Genomic DNA, 20,794 nt, shown 5'->3' on the forward strand with positions numbered 1-20,794 from the left:
CACGCTTAGGAAGAAAAAAGTATGAAGCGTTTTCTTTCTCTTTTTGACATATATTCTTTTCTTCTTTTAACACGCATTCTGATTGGCTCTCCCAAACGCTTGTAGCCAATCAGCCCTCGCCTGCCATGGAGGAAGGAATAAATGCAAGATGGCTCCTCATATAAAAACAGTCTTCTTGGTTGCCCTCATCGTGCAACAAAATAACTCTCTAATCCTTATTAGGTTAAAATATTTATCCGCGACGAGTTCTGAAGGATAAACTGAGCTTTAGCGTGGTGACATTAGGCTCTATTTTGTGGAAATATATAGTATAAGGACATCAGGAACGGCTTTGAAGACATGGTTGTGAGAGCTCGGAATCTTCGTGGACCATTGGGCTGCTGAGGATCACACAGCCCCGGCAGGGCCTTAGTTAGCAGCTAGCAGCTAACTAGCTAATGACTTCGCCCACTATTCTCTACCGTTTTGGAACCCTCAAAGAAAAGAAGGAATACAACCAATGCTGAATGTGGGAAGTTGAAGCTCCTGTAACAAATGATCATGGCTGTATCAAGGCAAGTTGTTCCTGTACCGTCTCGGTTCTGTTCGACCGAGTTTTCTTAACAATTAGCTAGCTGGTGTGCTAACGCTTGCTAGCTTTAAATTGGCAGCGGAATAGCGTGGCGATGGCCGACTAAACCGGGACTCTTGTTACCTCAATTTGGTTCCAAACGATTTGATCACTTTATTTTATCACTTTATTTGTTCACAACTGCTGGCAAACGTTTATTGGACTTGATTTTTATCCTGACTTGGGTTTATGTTGTTTAGTATTACATGAACGGTTATTATGAAGTTGGGTGATTAAATGGGATTTGCAAACGCTCATTAATTAATTTATCCCCATGTTTGTAACCGAAGGGTTATTGTACGACCTATTAAAAACTAATCTAAGCCCATTAAATGGTGACCTTGTGTTACAGTTGCCTAACTTGTTCTGGTTTAAGTGTTCATCTCTCTGTTTAGTTTATTTTTTTACTTGTACTCCTTTGCATATGACAGAAGTAAAAGTATCTACCTATAGAAAACGATATGTGCACTGTGGCGCAGCAAAGCTGTTATAACCTGTTTAAATCCACTTTGTTACTGCTGTGCATGTGCAGTAGTATGTGTACTGGCAGCATTTCTAAAAGCATTGCATGTTTAAACAACCTATATCTGAAAAAACAGTATTATAACTTTTGAAAAGGATAATATATGTAATTTTACTAAAACTGTAACCTGCAACATTAAAATAAAAATCTGTTTTAGGAAGTAATCACCAGGGAAGCGTCAGTGAAGCCACAAACTCGCTGATGGCAACATGCATGTTTGCAGCCTTTAACGGTTTATTGATCTGGATTTTTATCTTGCTAACTTCTCCTAGACTTGACCGTTTGTTTATCTTGCTCGACACTGGAACCACACCAGTAACCAGGAAAGCAGCAGCCCAGCAGCTTGGAGAAGTGGTGAAACTTCACCCACATGAACTCAACAACCTCCTGTCAAAGGTGAGGATTTGCTAGTTTTGTTGTTGTTGTTCTAACATTGTTTCAAACACAAGTTCATACGTAGATAAACTGGTAATCTGGTGACTACAGGATGTGTTTTCTATATTGTGCAATCCTCCTGAGCAGATTAGAGTTTTTGCCATCATCTCTCTTTGGCTCATGTAATTACATGTTAGTAATTACATACTGATACTTTCCTTGTGAAAGTATCAGTATGACTTGAACTTATTCATATTTTTGTCATGTTGCAATCACAGACTGCACTAAGATTTTAAGGGATAGACCAGGGGTGGGCAATCCTGGTCCTCGAGGGCCGGTGTCCTGCAAATCTTAGATGTCTCCCTGGTCCAACACACTTGAATCCAATAACTGAATCACCTCCTAAGTGCAGTCAGGTTCTCCAGAGTCCTGCTAGTGACCTCATTATTTGACTCAGGTGTGCTGAAGTAGAGATGCATCTAAAAGTTGCAGGAGACCGGCCCTCGAGGCCTGGAGTTGCCCACCCCTGGGATAGACCAACACAAAGTAGAGGATAGTTGTAGTGGAAGTGGGGGGGGGGTACATTGCTAAAAAAAAAATGACAAAAACAAATTGAGAAAGTGTCAGGTTTGTATATGTAGATCTTAAAATTGTTGCCCATCAACAGCTAATGCTCAGACCACTTGGATTTAGAGCATCTGTAATCATCAGTTTTTCAAATTTTGCAATAGTTTCTCAATTTTCAGCATTTCAACTAAATTTGATGCTAAGAAAAATATTCAATAGCATTTTCTGTAACATTTTTTAAAGGCTTACTAGCAAAAAAACATGCAGAATTACAATATGACAATATTTTTTAGCTTATATGCAATTTAAAAACATCACTTTCCTGTTTGTCAAAACAGGAAACAAACGCTGGATGTGTCTTGGTATGTTTTTATTTGTCCAGTATGTCCATCTTTAGGTAATGGAGTGAGCTTTTCAAAATGTTATATTTTGTTTTATAACCTAATTCTGCTTTAAGCTGCTTCACAGCTTTATCCTTAAGCAGTCTGCTGTGTTCCCCGGTCTTCATGATGCTGTTTGTTCACTAATGTTCTCAAACAAACCACTAAAGTCTCTGCAGAAAAGCCGGATGTATCCAGAGATTAAATTACACTCACTTACTGATTAGGTAACTTCTGGAGGTGATTGGTTGCACAAACTTTTATTTTGTGGTCTCAGGATGAGGGCGGGCAGAAAGCAAACGCCACATTTTTTTTACTTTTTATTTCAATTACCAATATGTAATTTTGATTCCATTTTATAATTATCCACCACTTCTTAAAGTGCTTCTTATTGCGATTGTTGCGAATATGTTGACTAACAAGCAAAAATCCAAATATAATAGATTTGAATCTGTAAAAAAATAAACGTGTGGTATGAAAACTTTAGCGAGACACTGTACATGCTCTTTATGTTTGTACTAAATTAATTTAAATTATCGTCCCGAGGTGCTTACCTATCTACGGAGTCCCAGCTGGGACACTCGAATTGCAGCCGGCCAAGCCGTGGAGGCCATTGTGAAAAATATTCCTGAGTGGAACCCGGCTCCGAAGCCAAAGGAAGGTGAGAATTCAACCATATGATTGAGAATAACACAATTTGATTTTCATACACATAGTTAATGCATATGTCATGGCAACCAATGGTGTAGTTGGAAAATGGTGGTGCAGCACTTCAGCCAGCTTGTTGAACAAATTTAATTTGTTTGAGTGTCTTATGTGGCCCTCTAGACTCCAAATTACATTAACAAGTCCCTCCAGTTTTTCACAAATCTGCATAACTCAAACAAAATCAACAGATTCTCACATTTTTACAGATTTTTTAAAATTTTACTGCAAATTTCTCTCAAAATTGGCTAAAAACATTGGGTCTAAGTAACCGCTGCCTTAACCTCACTTGATGTCAAGTTATAGTCTGTTTTCGATACGGCAATTAATAAAAAGTCATGTTTAATATCACACATTAGCACAGATATCGTAAAAATTCTTTACAAATATTTCTAAATTAACACCGCAAAATCTGTGATTTTGATTGCAAGAAACACAAAAAATAATCACAAAATACCAGATGAACTGACCAGTGTGAAAAGATGTTCAATTATATTATTTAGTTTAAAGAAACATTTACCGAATGCTGAAACAAACAGCTATTTATTGGTATTTTAACAGTTTAGTGGGTTTTATCAATACATTCTGGCACAACTGGCCCTTTAAGAACATTCAGATTTTTGATTTGGCCCAAAATGAAAATGAGTTCGACGCCCCTGCTTTGTTGTAACAAAGATGCCAAAGCGTTTGTCATTTCTAAAGCGTTAATCTAAACATTTCCAGGTGATAATGAAGCAGTTGGGGAAAAAATGAAGTCGTTTCTGGATTATTTGCTTCCCTCTAGAGTCCCGTGAAAACCTGTCCCCGGAGGACTCGTCCTGTGACCGGTTGAATTTTTACCATTTTGACATCTCCCGCCTGCTCAGGCACGGAGCGTCGCTGCTCGGATCCGCAGGAGCCGAGTTTGAGTTGCAGGAAGACAAAACTGGTTTGTACAGACATGTTGGTAACTGCTTTGAGTTTCATGTGTGGTTTCCATCTTGATTTTCCTTTCCTAAAATCATACCTGTCCAGTTTTTCTTTTTTTAATCTTAATTTTAAAGGTTTGCTTTCTGAAATGTGACACCACTTCTGTAGAGAAAACGATCATGTTATCCGTCAGTGACCAACCAGGCCACTCTGCTGCATTTGAATGTGATTTGAATAGGAAAAGCTGACCTTATCTCATACAGGACATTTTACTTTAGGTCTTCTTGTCTGCTGGTCGTTTCATTTTTATATTTAAATTTTTTTAACGCGTTCTGTTTGACAGTGTCACTCAATTGTTTGAACCTCAACAGATTTATCTTCAAGTGGAGCATTATAGCTTTTGCTATGATTCAGCAGTGCTCCATTAATACAAAGATCATGATTTATTATAAAACAATTTATGATTTTTATATTTACACATTGCCTAAAATGTTTTGTGTTCCTGTCACAATGACCAATTTTGTTAGACGATGAATTGTTCCAGAAATTATTGGAATAAACAATAAAATTGTCATTTTTTGATCATTTTCAAGCAATATATTGATAATGGCATAAAAATACAAGTTAATCCTCTTCTCTCTCTTTAATTTTGCACACAACACTGGAACTGGAAGATATTTGAAATAAAACACAACAACCAAAAACAAAAATAAAAACCGTCAGCGGAAACCATAAAAAATGATTATGATGTCTCTAAACAAAATTACAATCAAAGAATATTAATCATCAGAATGGAAATGATCAAGCACATTTTTATCACATAATTAATTGCGTATTGTGACAGGCTTAGTCTAAATGTGTATTTATATATTTTTTTTCTTCAAACTTGATTTTCATTCAAAGCTTTTGTCATCATGTTAAATTTAAACTTTAAGTAAATGAAATAAAAATAAAAGATGCTCTGTAATTGGGGGGACGAGATAAAGTTGGGGGAAAGGTTTAAAAAAGGAGAGAAGAGTTTAATTTTGTTCAGTCATCTGCCGTTTTCTTTGGATCATATTTCCTGTAGAAAACCTTCAGGTAGACATTAACTGTATCCATTGTGTTCCTTCTGAATGATCCATTGTTCACACACCAACAGTCTCATTTTAAAATCTGTCAGGTGAGATGGATCCTAAGGAACGTCTGGCTCGTCAGAGGAAGCTGCTCCAGAAGAAGCTGGGTCTGGATATGGGAGCTGCTATAGGAATGGACACAGACGAGCTGTTCAACGACGAGGACCTGGACTATTCCTGCCATCCCAGCGGCTTTAAAGCCCAAGGATTCAGAGCTACAGCTGGCTGCAGCTCCCGCAACCACGTGGTGAGTGTTTGGGTCAAATGTAGATCATTTGACCTATTTGGAACTTTCACATAGAATGATTTTTAATTATTTTATTTATTGGTCAACTACACTGCAGTATATAGTGTTAATTCTGCAGTGAGTTCTTAATAAAACCGTCTTGGAGTTTTATTAAGCCATCTTCTTAATGGCTCAGAACAAAAATTGGTTTTTGGAAAATGATGGAACCTCTCAGCTTAATTCTGCATTCACAACAAACTCGTTTTGTGTGTCAAAAACCATCTGACACTTCAAGTTCGACGCGTGTGCACTTTGAAGACAGACGCTCGGCATTTTGCTCTAGACGCGTCAAAAACTCTCTAGGCAGGTGTTGAGAGGAGACTCCTTTGCATACGTGTCCTTCAAACTCTTCCACCGTCTCCTGAAAATTTTGTCTAAGTAAATGTCTATTTAACGTGACTCAACGTTTTTGCTGGATGGATTTGGATAGCTCAAATGAGGGGAAATATTTTCAAATAGTAAGTTATAAGTTAACATTCCAACTTCCTTCGCTGATCCTCTTCCAAGCAAGGTCTTTTCTATTCCTGTCCCTGTAGTATAACTTGATTGGTCGTAGATTATAGGACAAGAGGAAACAGTGACAATTGGTTTATCCGCCATAGATTTTTGTTGTTGTTGTTTTGTCTGAGATCCCGTCGGAAAATGCACCACTAGGCCATATAGCAGATTTTTTCCGATTTGTTGATGCTCTGCATTGAGCAGCGAAAGTTCAGATTTTCCACAGCGCTAGGCGCTCAAAATGTGACGCGCCTCCACATAGACTTTGAATGTAAACCAAATGCTCCTGATGCTGAAAACGCGTTTGGTGTGAACGTACCCTAATTGTGATACCATTGCTGTATCAGTAATGATTATAATTGACTCAAATTTCTCCAGAAACTTGGCTTTATGTTTTTTATTACACAATGTCTTCTACGTTGAGGGCATTTGGTTTCCATCCAACCGGCCAAATATATTACTGATATGCAAAGCAGCAATACTTGACACTGGAAATAGCCTACAAAATGTTTTTTTCAAGCTGCTCTTTAAGGTTGAGATATTTTACTTCTTTGTGTGAAGGCTCTGTTTTGTGGGATGTTTTTTCTATTTGAAGTATACTCACTCTTAAATTTTTTTGAGTGCATGTGATGATTTTGCCATCACAGGGCATTTTTTCTAATGTTATGTGGTGCTAATTTGCATATTGTCAAAGTTAATCTTTACCAGCTGTTTCTATATTTACTCATTATTTACTTTGTCACACATGATGAAAATATAGTAGACTTCTTGTATCCGCAGAAGTTGGGGAGCACAATTCTCCATGAATAGCTTAAATCTGTCTAATTTAATAATGTTTTTTTCAAATAATTTTGATTTTCTTTACAAAAAAATCCATGAATAGTTTTCAGTAAAGAATTTGGAGTTACAATTAAGAGAAAAAAGCAGGTGTCTTTTAAACTTAGTCATCATTACCAGCATTTTTTAGTTTTGTAGAGGAGCAACATAAACATTAAACCACCCATAATATCAGTGGCACATATTCAGTTGTCTCAGCTATTTTACCGTTTAGATTGTAGAGGATACGGATAAAACAGTCTTGAAATCATTGTTTTTTCTTTTATTGTTTCCTGCTTATGCTCTAACATCCAGTAAATTTTTTTGTTTTGTTTTCTGTGGGGGTTTCAGACTATTCAAGCTGCTGAATTGATCGACTCGGAGTTCCGGCCCGGCATGAGCAGCCGTCAGAAGAACAAAGCCAAAAGACTGGCTAAACTCGTGGCAAAACAAAAATCCAGGGACGTGGATGCTAACGAGAAGAGGTGGGGTTAGCCGCGCATTCATGCTTCTTTTCTGTTGATCCACAACACACCTCTGTGGGTTTATTTTATTTAAGATTTTACCCAGCTTGTGTTAAGTGTCTGCACTATTTTATTCAATGTTAGCAATGACAGCATAGAAGGTGAACCTGAGGAGAAACGGAGGAAAACAACCAACGTCGTAATCGACCAGCCGGCAACAGAACATAAGGTCTTAATTGACAACGTTCCAGACAACTCCGGTCTTTTAGAGGAGGTATGAAATTATAAATAAACATGTTTATGAATCCTAATTCTTTACTCTAAATGTGACGTTTAAATACTTTTCAGTCACACGAGTGGCCATTGGAGAGCTTCTGTGAAGAGCTTTGTAACGACCTCTTCAACCCATCATGGGAGGTAAGATAACTTTTTGATTCCCCTAAAGAAGTTTTAACATCTAGAAAGTTACAGTTTCTGAACTTCAATATGTTATGTGTGGTAAAAATGGTCAAATGGAAGGAAAGTGATGTGGTGTTTTCTCATTTGCTTGTACATTTATATTTAGTTTCCTGTACTCTAATTAAAATAGAACCAGTTATCTGCAACCTTTTGGAGAATATCAGTGAATAAACAGCAGTATGAAAACATCAGATCAGAGCAAAATCAAAGTTTTTCAGCTTCATTAAAACTTGCATTGTAAAACATGTTTCTTTGTTTTTCTTCAGAGTAGTTTAGTTCAGTGGTCCCCAAACTTTTTATCACCGTCGACCGGTCAAGGCTTGGCAATTTTACTGCAGCCCAGGGGTGGGGGTGTTTAAATTTTTTGCGTTGATTTTCCCCTTAGGACAATATTAGAACGTTCCGAGTTCTAAGATTGTCGCTGGCTATAATCATCCTGCAGTTTGGTGTGTTACATGGAACGTCGGGACCGCTCCGATCAAACATCTGGCATTTTCAACATGTTGATTGTCTTGACCCTTTTAATCTCAGCGTGAGGGGTTTTCCCTGACTGGGAGGGAGAAGCAACCTGTTGAATGTGGCAGGTAGCCAGTTAGAAAGCCAAACCTGACATAATCACGGAGGGGAATCCCAAACAGCTGACATCGTGCAACTGAGAGCCTGGTTTAATGCACAGTGCAGTAAATGGAGCGGCTGCTCCCACAGTCTTTTATCCAACGTTTTTCCTTTATGTTATGTCTTTTATTGCTTAAAATGAGTCCACAGACTATCACTGTTGCTTCTACATCGTCAGATATGTTTGATATTCTAAATTCATGTATTATTGGGAGTTTTACGGGATTTTCTTCTAGAATCGGGATGTTCGTGAGTGGAATTGGTTCATGTGTGGTGTGTTGCTCCTGCCGTGTGGCTGGACACACGAACCGACCGAACCTGTTGGACTTTTCAAACATTTTACTTTAATGAAAATTGTAACTCAGATAATGACAAATCAATGGGAGCCCTGAGCTTTCTTTCTGCAACAAGACGGTCCTATCTGAGAGTAATGAGACAATAACACCTGAAGTGTTGCTTGGTCTCTATGTGGCAAAGCAGTTAGAAGCTTCATTCCCTCATTAGCGAAACCAGATGCCACATATCATGCAGAGCAGGCTTGGAATGTGGGAATCGCCTACGGGTCCGTGATTGTCCTGTCTCTTCTCTGGGCCTTTTCCCCTTCCCAAAGAATCCTTCTAAAGACATTTGATCTGTTTCTTACTCATTTTGCTGCTTGTGAGCTTAATGTTGGTGCGCAAGATGTAACCGAGAGAATCCGGTTAAAGAATTTTCAAAATAAAAGCCCCTCAAGACTCAGGAAATACATAAAAACTAAAATATTTAATTATTTCTTGTGCGGCCTGGTACCAATTGGTCCACGGACCGGGGCTTGGAGATGACTGGTTTAGTTGATGTCTGAATATTCTTTATATGGGACTACAGTTATTTTTTTTTACATGTATACAAAAAGCCTTCACAAACATGGAGTGTTTAGTAGACTCCCAAAATAAATGCACAAAATTGCGCAGCTGTAACAACAAAAAGAGGAACTGCAAGTAGTGTGAAAACTTTGAAAGGTATTTTGGTAGAACTAAGATGAAAAATGTATTTCTAACATTAAATCTTTTGCGACTTTAAAATAAGAAGTTGTTTTATGTGGTTGTCAGGTTCGTCATGGTGCGGGCACAGGCCTCAGAGAAATCCTGAAGTCTCATGGTTCTGGTGGTGGGAAACTGGTTGGAAGCACTGCAGAACAGGTGAGTTTTAATCAAACATGAAGCTTTTCCTTCCAAACAGCAAGTGGTTACAATATTAGTGATTTTTGTTTTGGATCAGATGTCGCGACAGCATCAGGAGTGGATCGAGGATCTGGTCATCCGTCTCCTCTGTGTGTTTGCTTTGGACCGCTTTGGGGACTTCGTATCTGATGAGGTAATATTTTCAAGTTTCATACAGTATTCATGCCCTGCAAAAACAATAAATATTAATTTTGATCTAGTTTATAGTGCAAATTAGGCGTGTTGCTATGATAATTGCATGATCAACTAAAACGAGCTCAATAATTTCCATTTGCATGATTTATCGTTTTTCTCTTTTCTTTATTTCTACCAAAAACCGGATGATAAAGTCTTCAGTCTGGTGCATTACATTTAACCAATGCCTTTTTGTGTACAGAGACTTCATAATTCAATTTATTTGTTATTTTGTTTATTTGGGATATTTAAAATGTCTTTCTGTTCCAGTGTTAAGTGTTCATTACAATTTAACGTTTATGGAAAAATGAAATGGTGTTCTTTCATTTTCATTTTGCCGTTACCATTACAGTTCTTAAAATTGGTCTCAAAACAACAATATGTCGTTTATCACAATAACTTCTGGGACAATTTATCGTCCAGCAAAATTTATTATGACAGGCATAGTGCAAATGTCTTAATCCATTTGAAACGGTAACTTTCCAGCAAAATATAGGAGTGTATTTTAAGTTTATAATTCCTTAATATTGACAAAAAAATATTGTTCCTTTAGTAGATTTTTCTACTTATAACATGTGAAAATGTCTTGTTATAAGTACTGTCAGTAGAACTGGAACTTTAAAAAAAAGAAATATTAGGGAATTATTTACTTAAATCAAGCTTTTATGTCTTGTTAAAAAGGTAGTTTTGTCTCGTTTCAAGTGTATTAATTTATTTTCTCTAGAAACTAGACCAACATATCTTGGTAAGATGTTTTTGCAGTGCACACCTGCTGACATGCAGCACGTCGTGTTTGTTTGTTTTGGTGTGTTTGGGCAGGTGGTGGCTCCTGTCAGAGAGACGTGTGCCCAGACGCTCGGTGTCTCTCTTCTTCACATGAGTGAAAACAGCGTTGCCATGACGGTGGACGTCCTGCTGAAGCTGCTGAAGGAGGACCAATGGGAGGTCCGGCATGGAGGCCTGTTGGGGATCAAATATGCCTTGGCTGTCCGACAGGTAAGAAAGCTTTTTTTATTTTCTGTAATTCCTGTAATTCCTTTGCATGTGCATAACATATGAATCTACTAGCAGACATTTTGTTTTCATACCTTCTTATATTCTGTTTTGTTTCTCCTTGTGTTTCCAGGACCTGATCTCCGTCCTGCTTCCCCGGGTGCTGCCTGCAATAACAGAAGGTCTGCAGGACCTGGATGATGATGTCAGGGCGGTGGCTGCTGCTGCTCTCATCCCAGTGGTGGAAGGGTTGGTCCAGCTTCTGCCCAACAAGGTAGTCCTCTTGCCTGCAGTTGTACAAGCAGAGAAAAACTACAAATCACCTCATTCCTGTGCAGACTGCATCCCCTTGTTGTTTACAAGTGTGTAAAAATTTGATTGATTTCTAAATTTAGGAATCATTTGAGCATTGAAGTGTTATTGAATTGAATAGTTATTCACACCATATTCCTGGATGCAAACTATAGATGTGATGGAATCTTAAGTCCTTCAATTTTACATATTCAGTCTTTAACTTCAGTAATTAACTCGGCATGCTCGTAAATTTGAGCAGACGTCCTTTTAGCTGTTGGGTTATAATTGCGAATGCAGAATTGCACTATTTCTGTAGTGTATTTTTTCCAGTAGTGATGCCTGAAAGAGATGGAACAGCTCTTGCACAACTAGTGCATCTGTTGTTTATTCTCTAAAATCAGGTTTATACACTTTCTGTCCAAAAGTGAGGAAAGTTTGAGGTTTCTCCACAACAGAGAAGTATTAAGCAGCTGCACTAAAAATAGACCCAATCAAAAAAACTAAACCAAGATTTAACATTTAGTCAGGAAGTCCAAAGATCTCTTTTTGACCAAAAATAGGGATGTTGTTGCAAGAAGTTTGACACGAATGTAAAAGTACATGAAGAAATAAATTGTCAAAGTGAAGCAGGTACAAGTTCCCGTTTAAAAATACGAGTGTTCGAAAGAAAAAAAACTCTGCTTTAATGTACTCATAATGCCTCGTTCACATTGCAAGATTTTAAGGTTGTTGATTTTCAAACCAAATCGTGTATATTATATATATATATATATATATAACAGGTTTGGCCGTACAGTTTGTGGTGATGAGCCACACGGCAAAGACGAAAAACGCGGGCCAATATTCAAATGTCAGACTGGAAATCTCATAAAACTTCTCAGGATCAAACACGAGTTCAGAGTAAACAAACATGTCGACGAGGAAGAAGCGATGGCTTGTTGTCTATTTTTAACTGAGGGGAAAACAAAACAAAAAGAAGTCTGACGTCTGACCGACTTTCTGGTTTGCCTTGGCAGTCGTCTGTGATTTATATTCCCCTCTATGTTTTCGTTTCGCTTTCTTTCCACATGCTGTGATACCAAAACAATCTAACATGCTGTATAAATATCTCTAATTTGAGATCAGATCAGTCCTGATGTCCTTCCAAGCAAACTAGATCACTCTTGACCAGATTTGGATTGTAACTAGTTACATTTACCTTAGCAACAATTTAGAAAAAATTGAGCTAGAGTATTTTTACTGCTCTGTATTTTTACTTAAGTAATTTTATTATAAAGTATTCTCTTCTCTTGAGTAAAATTTCTAGATATTTGACCCACTGAGTTACTTCACTGAATGAATAAACTTGTTTTAAGCAAAACTTCTCCAGAATTGTGTTACACTGAAAGAAATTCATCTGCAAAAATGTTTATTGATCTTTAAAGTACCAAAATTTCCACATAGCTTTATATTTTGGTATGTTTAATTTTTAAATATTAAATTATTGATGTTTTGATCAGTTAATTTACACTTTGGTCTGCTTGAGTCGCCCTTTTACCAAATACTGTTTTACTCTTGAGTAATTTTTTGAAGGGATATTTATTACTTTTACTTGAGTAAAAATGCGTTAAAGTAGAGCTACTCTTACTTGAGTACAGTTTTTGGTCCTTTGCCCACTGCTGCTCTTAACACTAGAGCTATCATGACAATCAACACATCCTTAAGATTGCCATTAGTGAAAAATCTGGTCAAAAATCTTCGTCATTATCTTTCTGTGTGGACCAGGCATAAAAAATGTCACCATTAAGAATGCTAAAAAGCGAAGTTTGCACATTTTTCTCATTTAAGACATTTTCATCCCAGCAGAACTTTCAGCTTTTATCCAACCAAATTCCAAATATTTGTAGGACCTACTTCATGGTAGAAAGGCTAACAGTGATGGAGAAGCAAGTCTAAGCCATAAAGTGACATCATCATCATCCTGGCTCAGAGCAGAGCGTCGTCTGAATAAAGCTGCACTTCACCTGCAGCCATTTGTCCCAACAGGGTCTTGAGCTGAAGGCATTGGTAGCATTAATCTTTGTGATGTTTGTTCTGCTGGTTTAATGCAACGCTGCTGTTATGCAGGTTCCTTTTATTGTAAACACACTATGGGACGCACTCCTGGACCTGGACGACCTGACCGCTTCCACCAACAGCATTATGACGCTGCTGTCTTTGCTGCTGACCTTTCCTCATGTTCGGCAATGCAGGTCAGGTTCTCATTTTGGCATCTCAAATGCAGCTGAATATTGGCTTGTGATCACAGTTCATCCCTTCCTGCATAGTTTATATTAAAACAGTCTTATTATTTTCTGTTTTTGCTGTAGCATGGAGCAGTCACTGACTGTCCTGGTTCCTCGAGTTTGGCCGTTTTTAAGACACACCATATCATCCGTAAGAAAGGCTGCGCTGGAAACGCTCTACACACTGCTGTCTAAAGCTGATGAGGCAAGTTCATCTACTAATTATCAGAACTAGAGCTGAAATTATTAATCATGACGGATCGATTAATCGTTAACTGGAACATACAGACTAAAGAAAGCCATTTGCTAAAGTGAAAACATACCAGAGGAGTAATTAAACCAAAACTATACAAAAAATATATAAAAGTTGCATTTAAGATTAAAAAAAAATTTAATCTGTAAATATTTTCTACCCAGACTTACTGAATGATTATTTTTTTGTTTAGCTGCAGGTGCTTTCTTTGCTACAAATGACTAAGCATGCTTTGAATTAATGATATGTTGCTGCATTTTAGGCAATAAAATGTTTAATATCTTTAAAGAAATAATTTCAGAAATTGCTTGTTTATGGTAATGTACACTGCTCAAAAAAATAAAGGGAACATTCAAATAACACATCCTAGATCTGAATGAAAGAAATATTCTCATTGAATACTTTGTTCTGTACAAAGTTCCATTTGCACAACAGCAGGTGAAATTGATTGTCAATCAGTGTTGCTTCCTAAGTGGACAGTTTGATTTCACAGAAGTTTGATGTACTTGGAGTTATATTGTGTTGTTTAAGTGTTCCCTTTATTTTTTTGAGCAGTATATAAAAACAGCTTACGTGGTTAAATAAAAAATCTGCAAACTTTGCCAATTTTTTTATCAGATAAATCTACTATTTTACCAATTAATCAATTAATTGGTAGAATAATTTATTAACGAAATTGCTAGTTCAGCCCTAATCAGAACCAGGGATATAAATGTAAAACAGCACACTGGAGATAAAGTACAATGATTTGATGAGTTATTGATGATTTTTGCATTATTTTTTTTTTCTTTCCATTCAGAGTTGTGCAGTTTGGATAAATCCCATTTTACAAGATATGTTGCGGCACATTTTCCAGTCCTGTATACTAGAGAGCAACGACGAAATACTGGAGCTCATTCAGAAGGTTAGTTGTAAAAGCTAAAGACGTACTCTTCTTTTTAGAAAAGAAATATATTTGTTAACATGTGCAATGATAATTTTTCAATTCCCCGGTTTTCCCTTCCAATCCATACTGATCAAAATTGAAGCTGGTATTGGCGATACCGATCCAATACTTTGTGCAAAAACTCTTAATTTGCCTGTAAACCTCACAACACCTCTGAATTATCTGGTAAATTCAAACAATCGCCCAACGACAACATTCTATTGATTTCACTTAATAAAAACTAGATGATCTCAATATTTCATCCGCTGTTGTTCAAAGCAACCAGGAGAGGATAAAAAGGTAAGAAGCTCCAACGCGCGTCATGCTGTTGTTGCTGTCATTGTTGTTTGTTCAGTAAAAACTGAACACAAAATGTCCATCTGATCACTCTGTTTTGATCACTACATAATATTTTGGTGCTACTCTCTCAATTTCATCTGCCATTGTACAAGAGAGTGGAAACAGAAAACAACGGCTCGTCCCAATGCGCATCCAACTTGAAGCCTCAGACGCGTTTTTTTTCGCGAAACGCGTTCGGTGTGAATGCAGCATTAAATATTGAAAGTACTGATACTTGAATTTGAGAATCGATCTTGGAGCATAAAGGTTTGGTTCTGGAAGTACCAATATTTCACCTCTGCAGGTGTGGATGGAGCTGCTGTCTCAGGTCCCCCAGCAGTTCGTGGTGGCAGCCAGCTGTCCTTGGATGGGCGCCTGGCTCTGCCTGATGATGCAGGCCTCTCACATTCCCATAGACCTGAACATGCTGCTGGAGGTGAAGGCCCGCTCCAAGGTAACTCGCTTTTCTGTTTACTTTTTATCTGCACAGCTCTCCTTCCATCCGTCTCCTACACATAGCTGTGGGCGGACGTGATTCATCTCTTGTATTGGATATTTGGGAGAGACACAGTTTCTAGCCATTTCTAAAAAATCAGATGATGGTGATTTATTTATCGGGACTAAAGTTAATATGTTTGACCTGAAGGTGCAGCAATAAACTTCAGTGGTTGCTAGGTGACAAACAAATTACTTGAATTCAATGGGAAATGTGGTCTGTGTATTCAAACCAAGGAGCTACCGGTTTAAAAAAGCGTTAAAGTTATTCCAGCTGGTCTGAAAACATCAATTTTTGTAATGTTCATAGAATTGTGTGTGTATACATATATTTTTTTCATTTATAATTAGTTTTTGTGTGCGTGTGCAGTAAATCAACAACATATCTTCAATCTTACTACTAGAGCTAATGTTAGAAATACTCTTACCTATAAATGAATAGATTGCATTAATCAAGAATCTGAAAGTAGACTGAAGATTTACTGATAAATTACTTATAAATAGCATATTATAACTGTAGCCCCTCCTTTAAATGTCTTTATTTTAGTTATTTTATATAATGTTGTAAATTAGAACATTGAGTAAACTTTGAAAATACACATCTTTTTTTTTTTTAAATCATAAGTTTATGCTTCTGAAAGTTCATACTCAACATTTGTGGCCACTTCCTGATGTAATTTTTATTTACTCTGTAAGGTAAAGTTGTGTATATATATTCATACTTCAGGATAAGGCTGGAGCAAAGGCTCGGCTAGGAAACAATCAAGTGAAGGAAACGGTCCAGCAGTACATAGCCGGGGCGGAGACTCTAGCAGACGATTCGTTGACGAGGGATTACGTTGTGGTTCGTGCCAGACTCATGGCCGCCAGGTACATTTTAAAAGCTTTATTTGGATCAGCAGATTGACGTTTGACTATTTCTTCTGAGAGTTATTTATTTGTTCTATGTTAGATTGCTGGGAGGTCTGTGTAGGTGCATCTGTGACCCTCAGCTTAATGCTGCATCCCAGGAGATCCGGCCAGCCGAGTCTTTGGGCCAGCTGTTGCTCTTCCATCTCAACTCCAAATCAGCCTTGCAACGGATAGCCGTGGCTCTGGTTCTCTGTGAGTGGGCTGCACTACAAAAGGTAAATGTCCAGCATTTCAGAGCAGCTGCAACTGATTCAGAACGCTGCTGCTGGCGTTCTGACTAAAACCAGGAACATAGAGCACATCATGCCAATTCTTAAGTCCTTCCTCCGGCTCCCAGTAGCTCAGAGAACACACTTTAAAATACTGTTAGTTTACAAATCACTGATCGGGTTAAAGGTCTGCTGCTGCTGTAACAACCTTAGCATTTAGCTTCTATGCACCACAAATCTGGAACACTGCAAATACACCAAATCTTACCAAGTATTTTTAGTCTTGTTTTTAGTTCAATTATCTTGGTACACTTTAAATAAGACAAATTAAGTAACTTTTCAGCAACAAACAGAGGCTTGTTTTAAGTAAATAATTCCTTAATATTGATGAAAAAGTTCTTGTTTCATTAACTTCTAACGTGAAAAAAGTCTTGTTCTAAATGAAATAATCTGCCATTGGAATAAATAATTTTTCCATCAATATAAAAAAATTATTTACTCAAAGCAAGCCTCTATTTATTACCAAAAAGTTACTTTTAAGTTACTTTTGTCTTAATTAAAGTTTACTAAGATATTTGGACTAAAAACCAGACCAAAAATACTTGGTAAGATTTTGTGGGTTTTTTTTCTTTTTGTTTCTTTTTAATCCCTATATTTATTATCACTGCAAAAACAAAATCTTACCAAGTATTTTTTTGTCCAGTTTCTAGTTCAAATATCTTGAGTTATATCTCGAGTATCTGGTGAACTTGAGTTAACCAGAAACTAGACAAAAAATACTCGGTAAGATTGTGTTTTTGCAGTGAACAAACTTCCAGAAAACTGAAAATAGCCAAAACACCAAGTTCCTTTAAATCTAGACTAAAAACCCACATGTTCAGAGTTGCTTTTGAACCATAATAAATAAAACAATCAACATTTTGATGTGTAACGACGGCATTTGACAAAATGTAATCCTTCAGTTGTTGAGTGCATGTTCTTAAACATTATATTTGTATGTTTTTATGATGTAAAGCACCTTGTGGTTGAAATGTGCTCTACAAATAAACTTTATTGGTTGAACTTGATTGATTGGAACCAGCTAGATTTGACCGCAGCCTCAAACTGTGTCTGAATCTTCTCAGGATTGCCAGATGGTGTCGTCCATGGTGCAGCCGCGACTTCTGTCTGTCCTGACCGAGCAGCTGTACTACGACGAGATCGCGATTCCTTTCACACGCATGCAGAATGAATGCAAGCAGCTCATTTCGTTGCTTGCTGAGGTTCACATAGACCTTCAAGATCGCCTCAACAGCAGCGTTTTCACCATAGACCAAGCCAACGAACTGGTAAGCCTACAGTTAAGATTTTCTTCATCCAGAAAAGAACAACCTGAGAGATTTTCCTTAACCAAATTACACAGTTCATCAGGAGTTGGAAAACATTCAGTTAATCATTGTAAAATCATTAAACTTTTGCTGTTTTGTGTCTGAAATATTCCAGATATTTAAATCTTCTCTTCACTCTGGTAATTTTCCACAATCCCTGAAAACAGAAGTAATAAAAGTTTGTCTGGTTTTGTTCTAAATTAGTTCAGATTTCTGCAGACTGGAGTTATTTTTGTGATTACAAATTTGGGCAAAAAAAAGATCATGCGTGGGGTTCCTCAAGGCTCCATTTTCTATTTAACATATTCCTCTTTTCAAATATGCTGATGAAACAACTTCAGATTAAAGTCAGTGTTTAAAAATATCATTATGTGTGTATGGGTCAGAATTTTCTTTTGCTCAATGTAGAAAAAACAGGTTTTGCCACATGGTTTAGAAGGGTTGTCAAAGTGACTCATATCTCAGTATAATCGATACTAAAAGGATACTAATTTGCATTAAAATTTTTATAAACTGATCCATTCTTATTTGCACAAATTGCAATTGCATTTCTTCTGGCAGCAGCACTACTATAACAAACTCAACTCCTTCATTCTCCAATGAGCTGCTGCTCTGCTAACACAGCGAGACAAGACAGAAAAAAGTTGTATTTTTATCATCGGCTTAAAATAAATCTGTTTTTAACCTGTCTCTTTAGCTGACAAGTTAAAAACAAAAGCCTTGTTCCCAGTTAGTTTGTCTATGAGGCTTGGAAATGTCAAATGATGCCACATGCTAGCTATGCTAAAGCTACAAGTTGACGCTGTGACACTGTTGTAGCTATTTCTGTTAAGCTTTCATGCAAATGATTCTTTTTCTTTTTGCTGTTTGGTTTTGTGCTTTATGGGGTTTTCTAACCAATTTTCCTGCAAAACTCTTAAATTTACCATGTATGAAGGTGCTAGCCAAATAAATTAGCCAAGCAGCTAAGTTAGTTTTGATAATCAGGTATCCCATGTACTGTATGTGTTGTTGTGGGTAGAAAATGCTATATTAATCCAGTTTGTCCCTGTTAAAATAAAACTTCTTCTTTCTCATTGCCTAGGTTACCACCATCTTCACAGAGACGACGGCAGGTATGAACGTGAAGTCCAAGCAGTGGCTGGCGCTGGAAAGCAAACGACAGCAAGCCCAGTCTACCGTGATGGAGACCAACACGGAATGGCAGCAGCTGCATCTGCGCGTCCACATGTTCACCGCCTGCGCCGCCATCAACCTGGAAGTGCTTCCCGACAAGCTCAACCCTTTGGTGCGGCCACTCATGGAGACGGTCAAGAAGGAGGAGAACACCCTGATCCAGAGTTACGCCGCTTCCTTCATAGCCAAGCTGCTGCGGCAGTGCGCCGTCCGCTCGCCGTGCCCCAACCCAAAGATTATCAAAAACCTCTGCGCTTCGGCGTGCATGGACCCCTCGGCCACGCCCTCGTCCGCTTGTCCCGTTCCCACAGCGCAAGAACAGGCTAAAGGTTTGGAGAGATCATTAACTAGAAAAATCAGAACATTAAAGCTGCAGTAAGGAACTTTTATAAACATGTTTTTTACATATTTGTTAAAACTGTCACCATATTGTAACAGTTTAACCCTTTGAGTCATAGTTTCAAATCTTTAAAGAACGTCAAATACAAAGGTCTTTAAACTGTCTGTGAGTAAATATATTTGTCCATTTTGTCATAACTGGAACTTTCAATATCAAGCAAGTTATTTTCGCAATTTACCGTCTATTAAAAGCATGCCCCTCATATTAGTTTCAATACCTGCTACGGCGGGAGTGAAATTACAATAATAACACGATATCAGCTGGAAAGCGCAACGTCTCCCCTTTCAGAAACCGTTGGAATTTTTCAGATAGCGCAAAGTGTGGTAGAATTACGGTACTGCAAATTTGTCTGCGTTGTCACTGACGCGTACGGCCTGGAAGGGTTAATATGAACCAGATAATCTGTGAACATATCGATCTCTTCCACATCCTCCCATCCTATTGCTATATGCTCCTGACCAAAAACAACCAATCAGAGCCAGGAGGAGGAGCTTAATGCTGTCAATCATGCTCATGCACAGATGGTTACAGAAAAACTGTTAATCTGCTGTCATTAGTGGCTATGCTAACTAGTCTTAGGATTCACAATAAGTTCTGCAGAGATCAGCGCCACATGGAGAATGATTGACAGCGCTAAGACCCGCCTCCTGGCTATGATTGGTTGTTTCTTTTTTAAAACATTTTTTATTTGAATTTTTATAGGAAATATTCATACATTTGTTATATTCTTAATAACAATAGAGATATAATTCACACACATAGTCCAAGTTTGCATGAGTTCTAATGGCTCGTAAATGATTAAACATCTGATTCAAACATTTAGATCAGAAATAAATGACCAAACAGATAAAAAGGCTAACAAAAAGAGGAAAAAACACAAGAAAAATCCCAATTTTATTTCCACACACCAACAGTTTCTTTAATCTTATTTTCCAGAGTCACACAAATCTATATTTAATTTTCTTCATCTGAGTTTTGTATCTTTAACAAATGAATAAAATGAAAACCACACCTCTGCAAATTTTTATTGCTTCCCTTTCTGTCGCTAACATTTGTCTAATCCAAAATGCGGCACTCGGACTAACTGCTCTTTTCCAAAAGAGCGCAAAAGATTTTTTCTGGCATGCAAAAGACTCATTGATTGGTTATTTCTAGTTAGCACTGGGAGATTATCAGAGATTAACTGTCTCATAAATATCTTTTTTTATAAAAGTTACATACTTCAGCTTTATTATGTGCAGCATTTCTGTGTCTCAATATCTAAGGAGGTGGGCTAGAAAGAGATGGCATGCATCACATGGTCAACAAAACCCAGGGGATCATCACTCTGTACCGCCACCAACGGGCCGCGTTTGCAATTACAAGTAAAAGAGGTCCGACACCGAAGGCGCCGAAAGCCCCGGTGACAGAGCTTCCTCCTGGCAGCACAATAAGCTCCGATAACGATGAGG

At 37.7% G+C, this 20,794-nt stretch overlaps 1 protein-coding gene and 1 long non-coding RNA gene across 2 annotated transcripts in view; one reads left to right on the forward strand and one right to left on the reverse strand.

Moving 5' to 3' along the window:
- The first annotated feature begins 132 nt into the window (after positions 1-132).
- The window catches only part of btaf1 (BTAF1 RNA polymerase II, B-TFIID transcription factor-associated), a 34,236-nt gene continuing 13,574 nt past the window's right edge, over positions 133-20,794 (forward strand). The window contains exons 1-21 of the mRNA XM_028006827.1: positions 133-554; positions 1,406-1,529; positions 3,002-3,116; positions 3,945-4,088; positions 5,232-5,431; positions 7,136-7,269; positions 7,393-7,522; positions 7,597-7,665; positions 9,411-9,500; positions 9,580-9,675; positions 10,536-10,712; positions 10,843-10,983; positions 13,110-13,234; positions 13,352-13,472; positions 14,320-14,424; positions 15,089-15,238; positions 16,007-16,149; positions 16,232-16,406; positions 17,525-17,728; positions 18,852-19,272; positions 20,609-20,793. Coding sequence (XP_027862628.1) covers positions 535-554; positions 1,406-1,529; positions 3,002-3,116; positions 3,945-4,088; positions 5,232-5,431; positions 7,136-7,269; positions 7,393-7,522; positions 7,597-7,665; positions 9,411-9,500; positions 9,580-9,675; positions 10,536-10,712; positions 10,843-10,983; positions 13,110-13,234; positions 13,352-13,472; positions 14,320-14,424; positions 15,089-15,238; positions 16,007-16,149; positions 16,232-16,406; positions 17,525-17,728; positions 18,852-19,272; positions 20,609-20,793 — 3,069 coding nt within the window. The 5' untranslated portion in view covers positions 133-534. The remainder of the gene's footprint in view (positions 555-1,405; positions 1,530-3,001; positions 3,117-3,944; positions 4,089-5,231; positions 5,432-7,135; positions 7,270-7,392; positions 7,523-7,596; positions 7,666-9,410; positions 9,501-9,579; positions 9,676-10,535; positions 10,713-10,842; positions 10,984-13,109; positions 13,235-13,351; positions 13,473-14,319; positions 14,425-15,088; positions 15,239-16,006; positions 16,150-16,231; positions 16,407-17,524; positions 17,729-18,851; positions 19,273-20,608; position 20,794) is intronic.
- LOC114137952 (uncharacterized) lies at positions 5,579-20,611 on the reverse strand. The gene is made up of 3 exons (XR_003594138.1): positions 19,482-20,611; positions 5,663-5,668; positions 5,579-5,590 (listed from the first exon to the last, which is right to left on the reverse strand). It is a non-coding gene; the product is annotated as an uncharacterized LOC114137952 (long non-coding RNA).

Source organism: Xiphophorus couchianus, chromosome 22 (assembly GCF_001444195.1).
Source record: "Xiphophorus couchianus chromosome 22, X_couchianus-1.0, whole genome shotgun sequence".
NCBI lineage: Eukaryota > Metazoa > Chordata > Actinopteri > Cyprinodontiformes > Poeciliidae > Xiphophorus > Xiphophorus couchianus.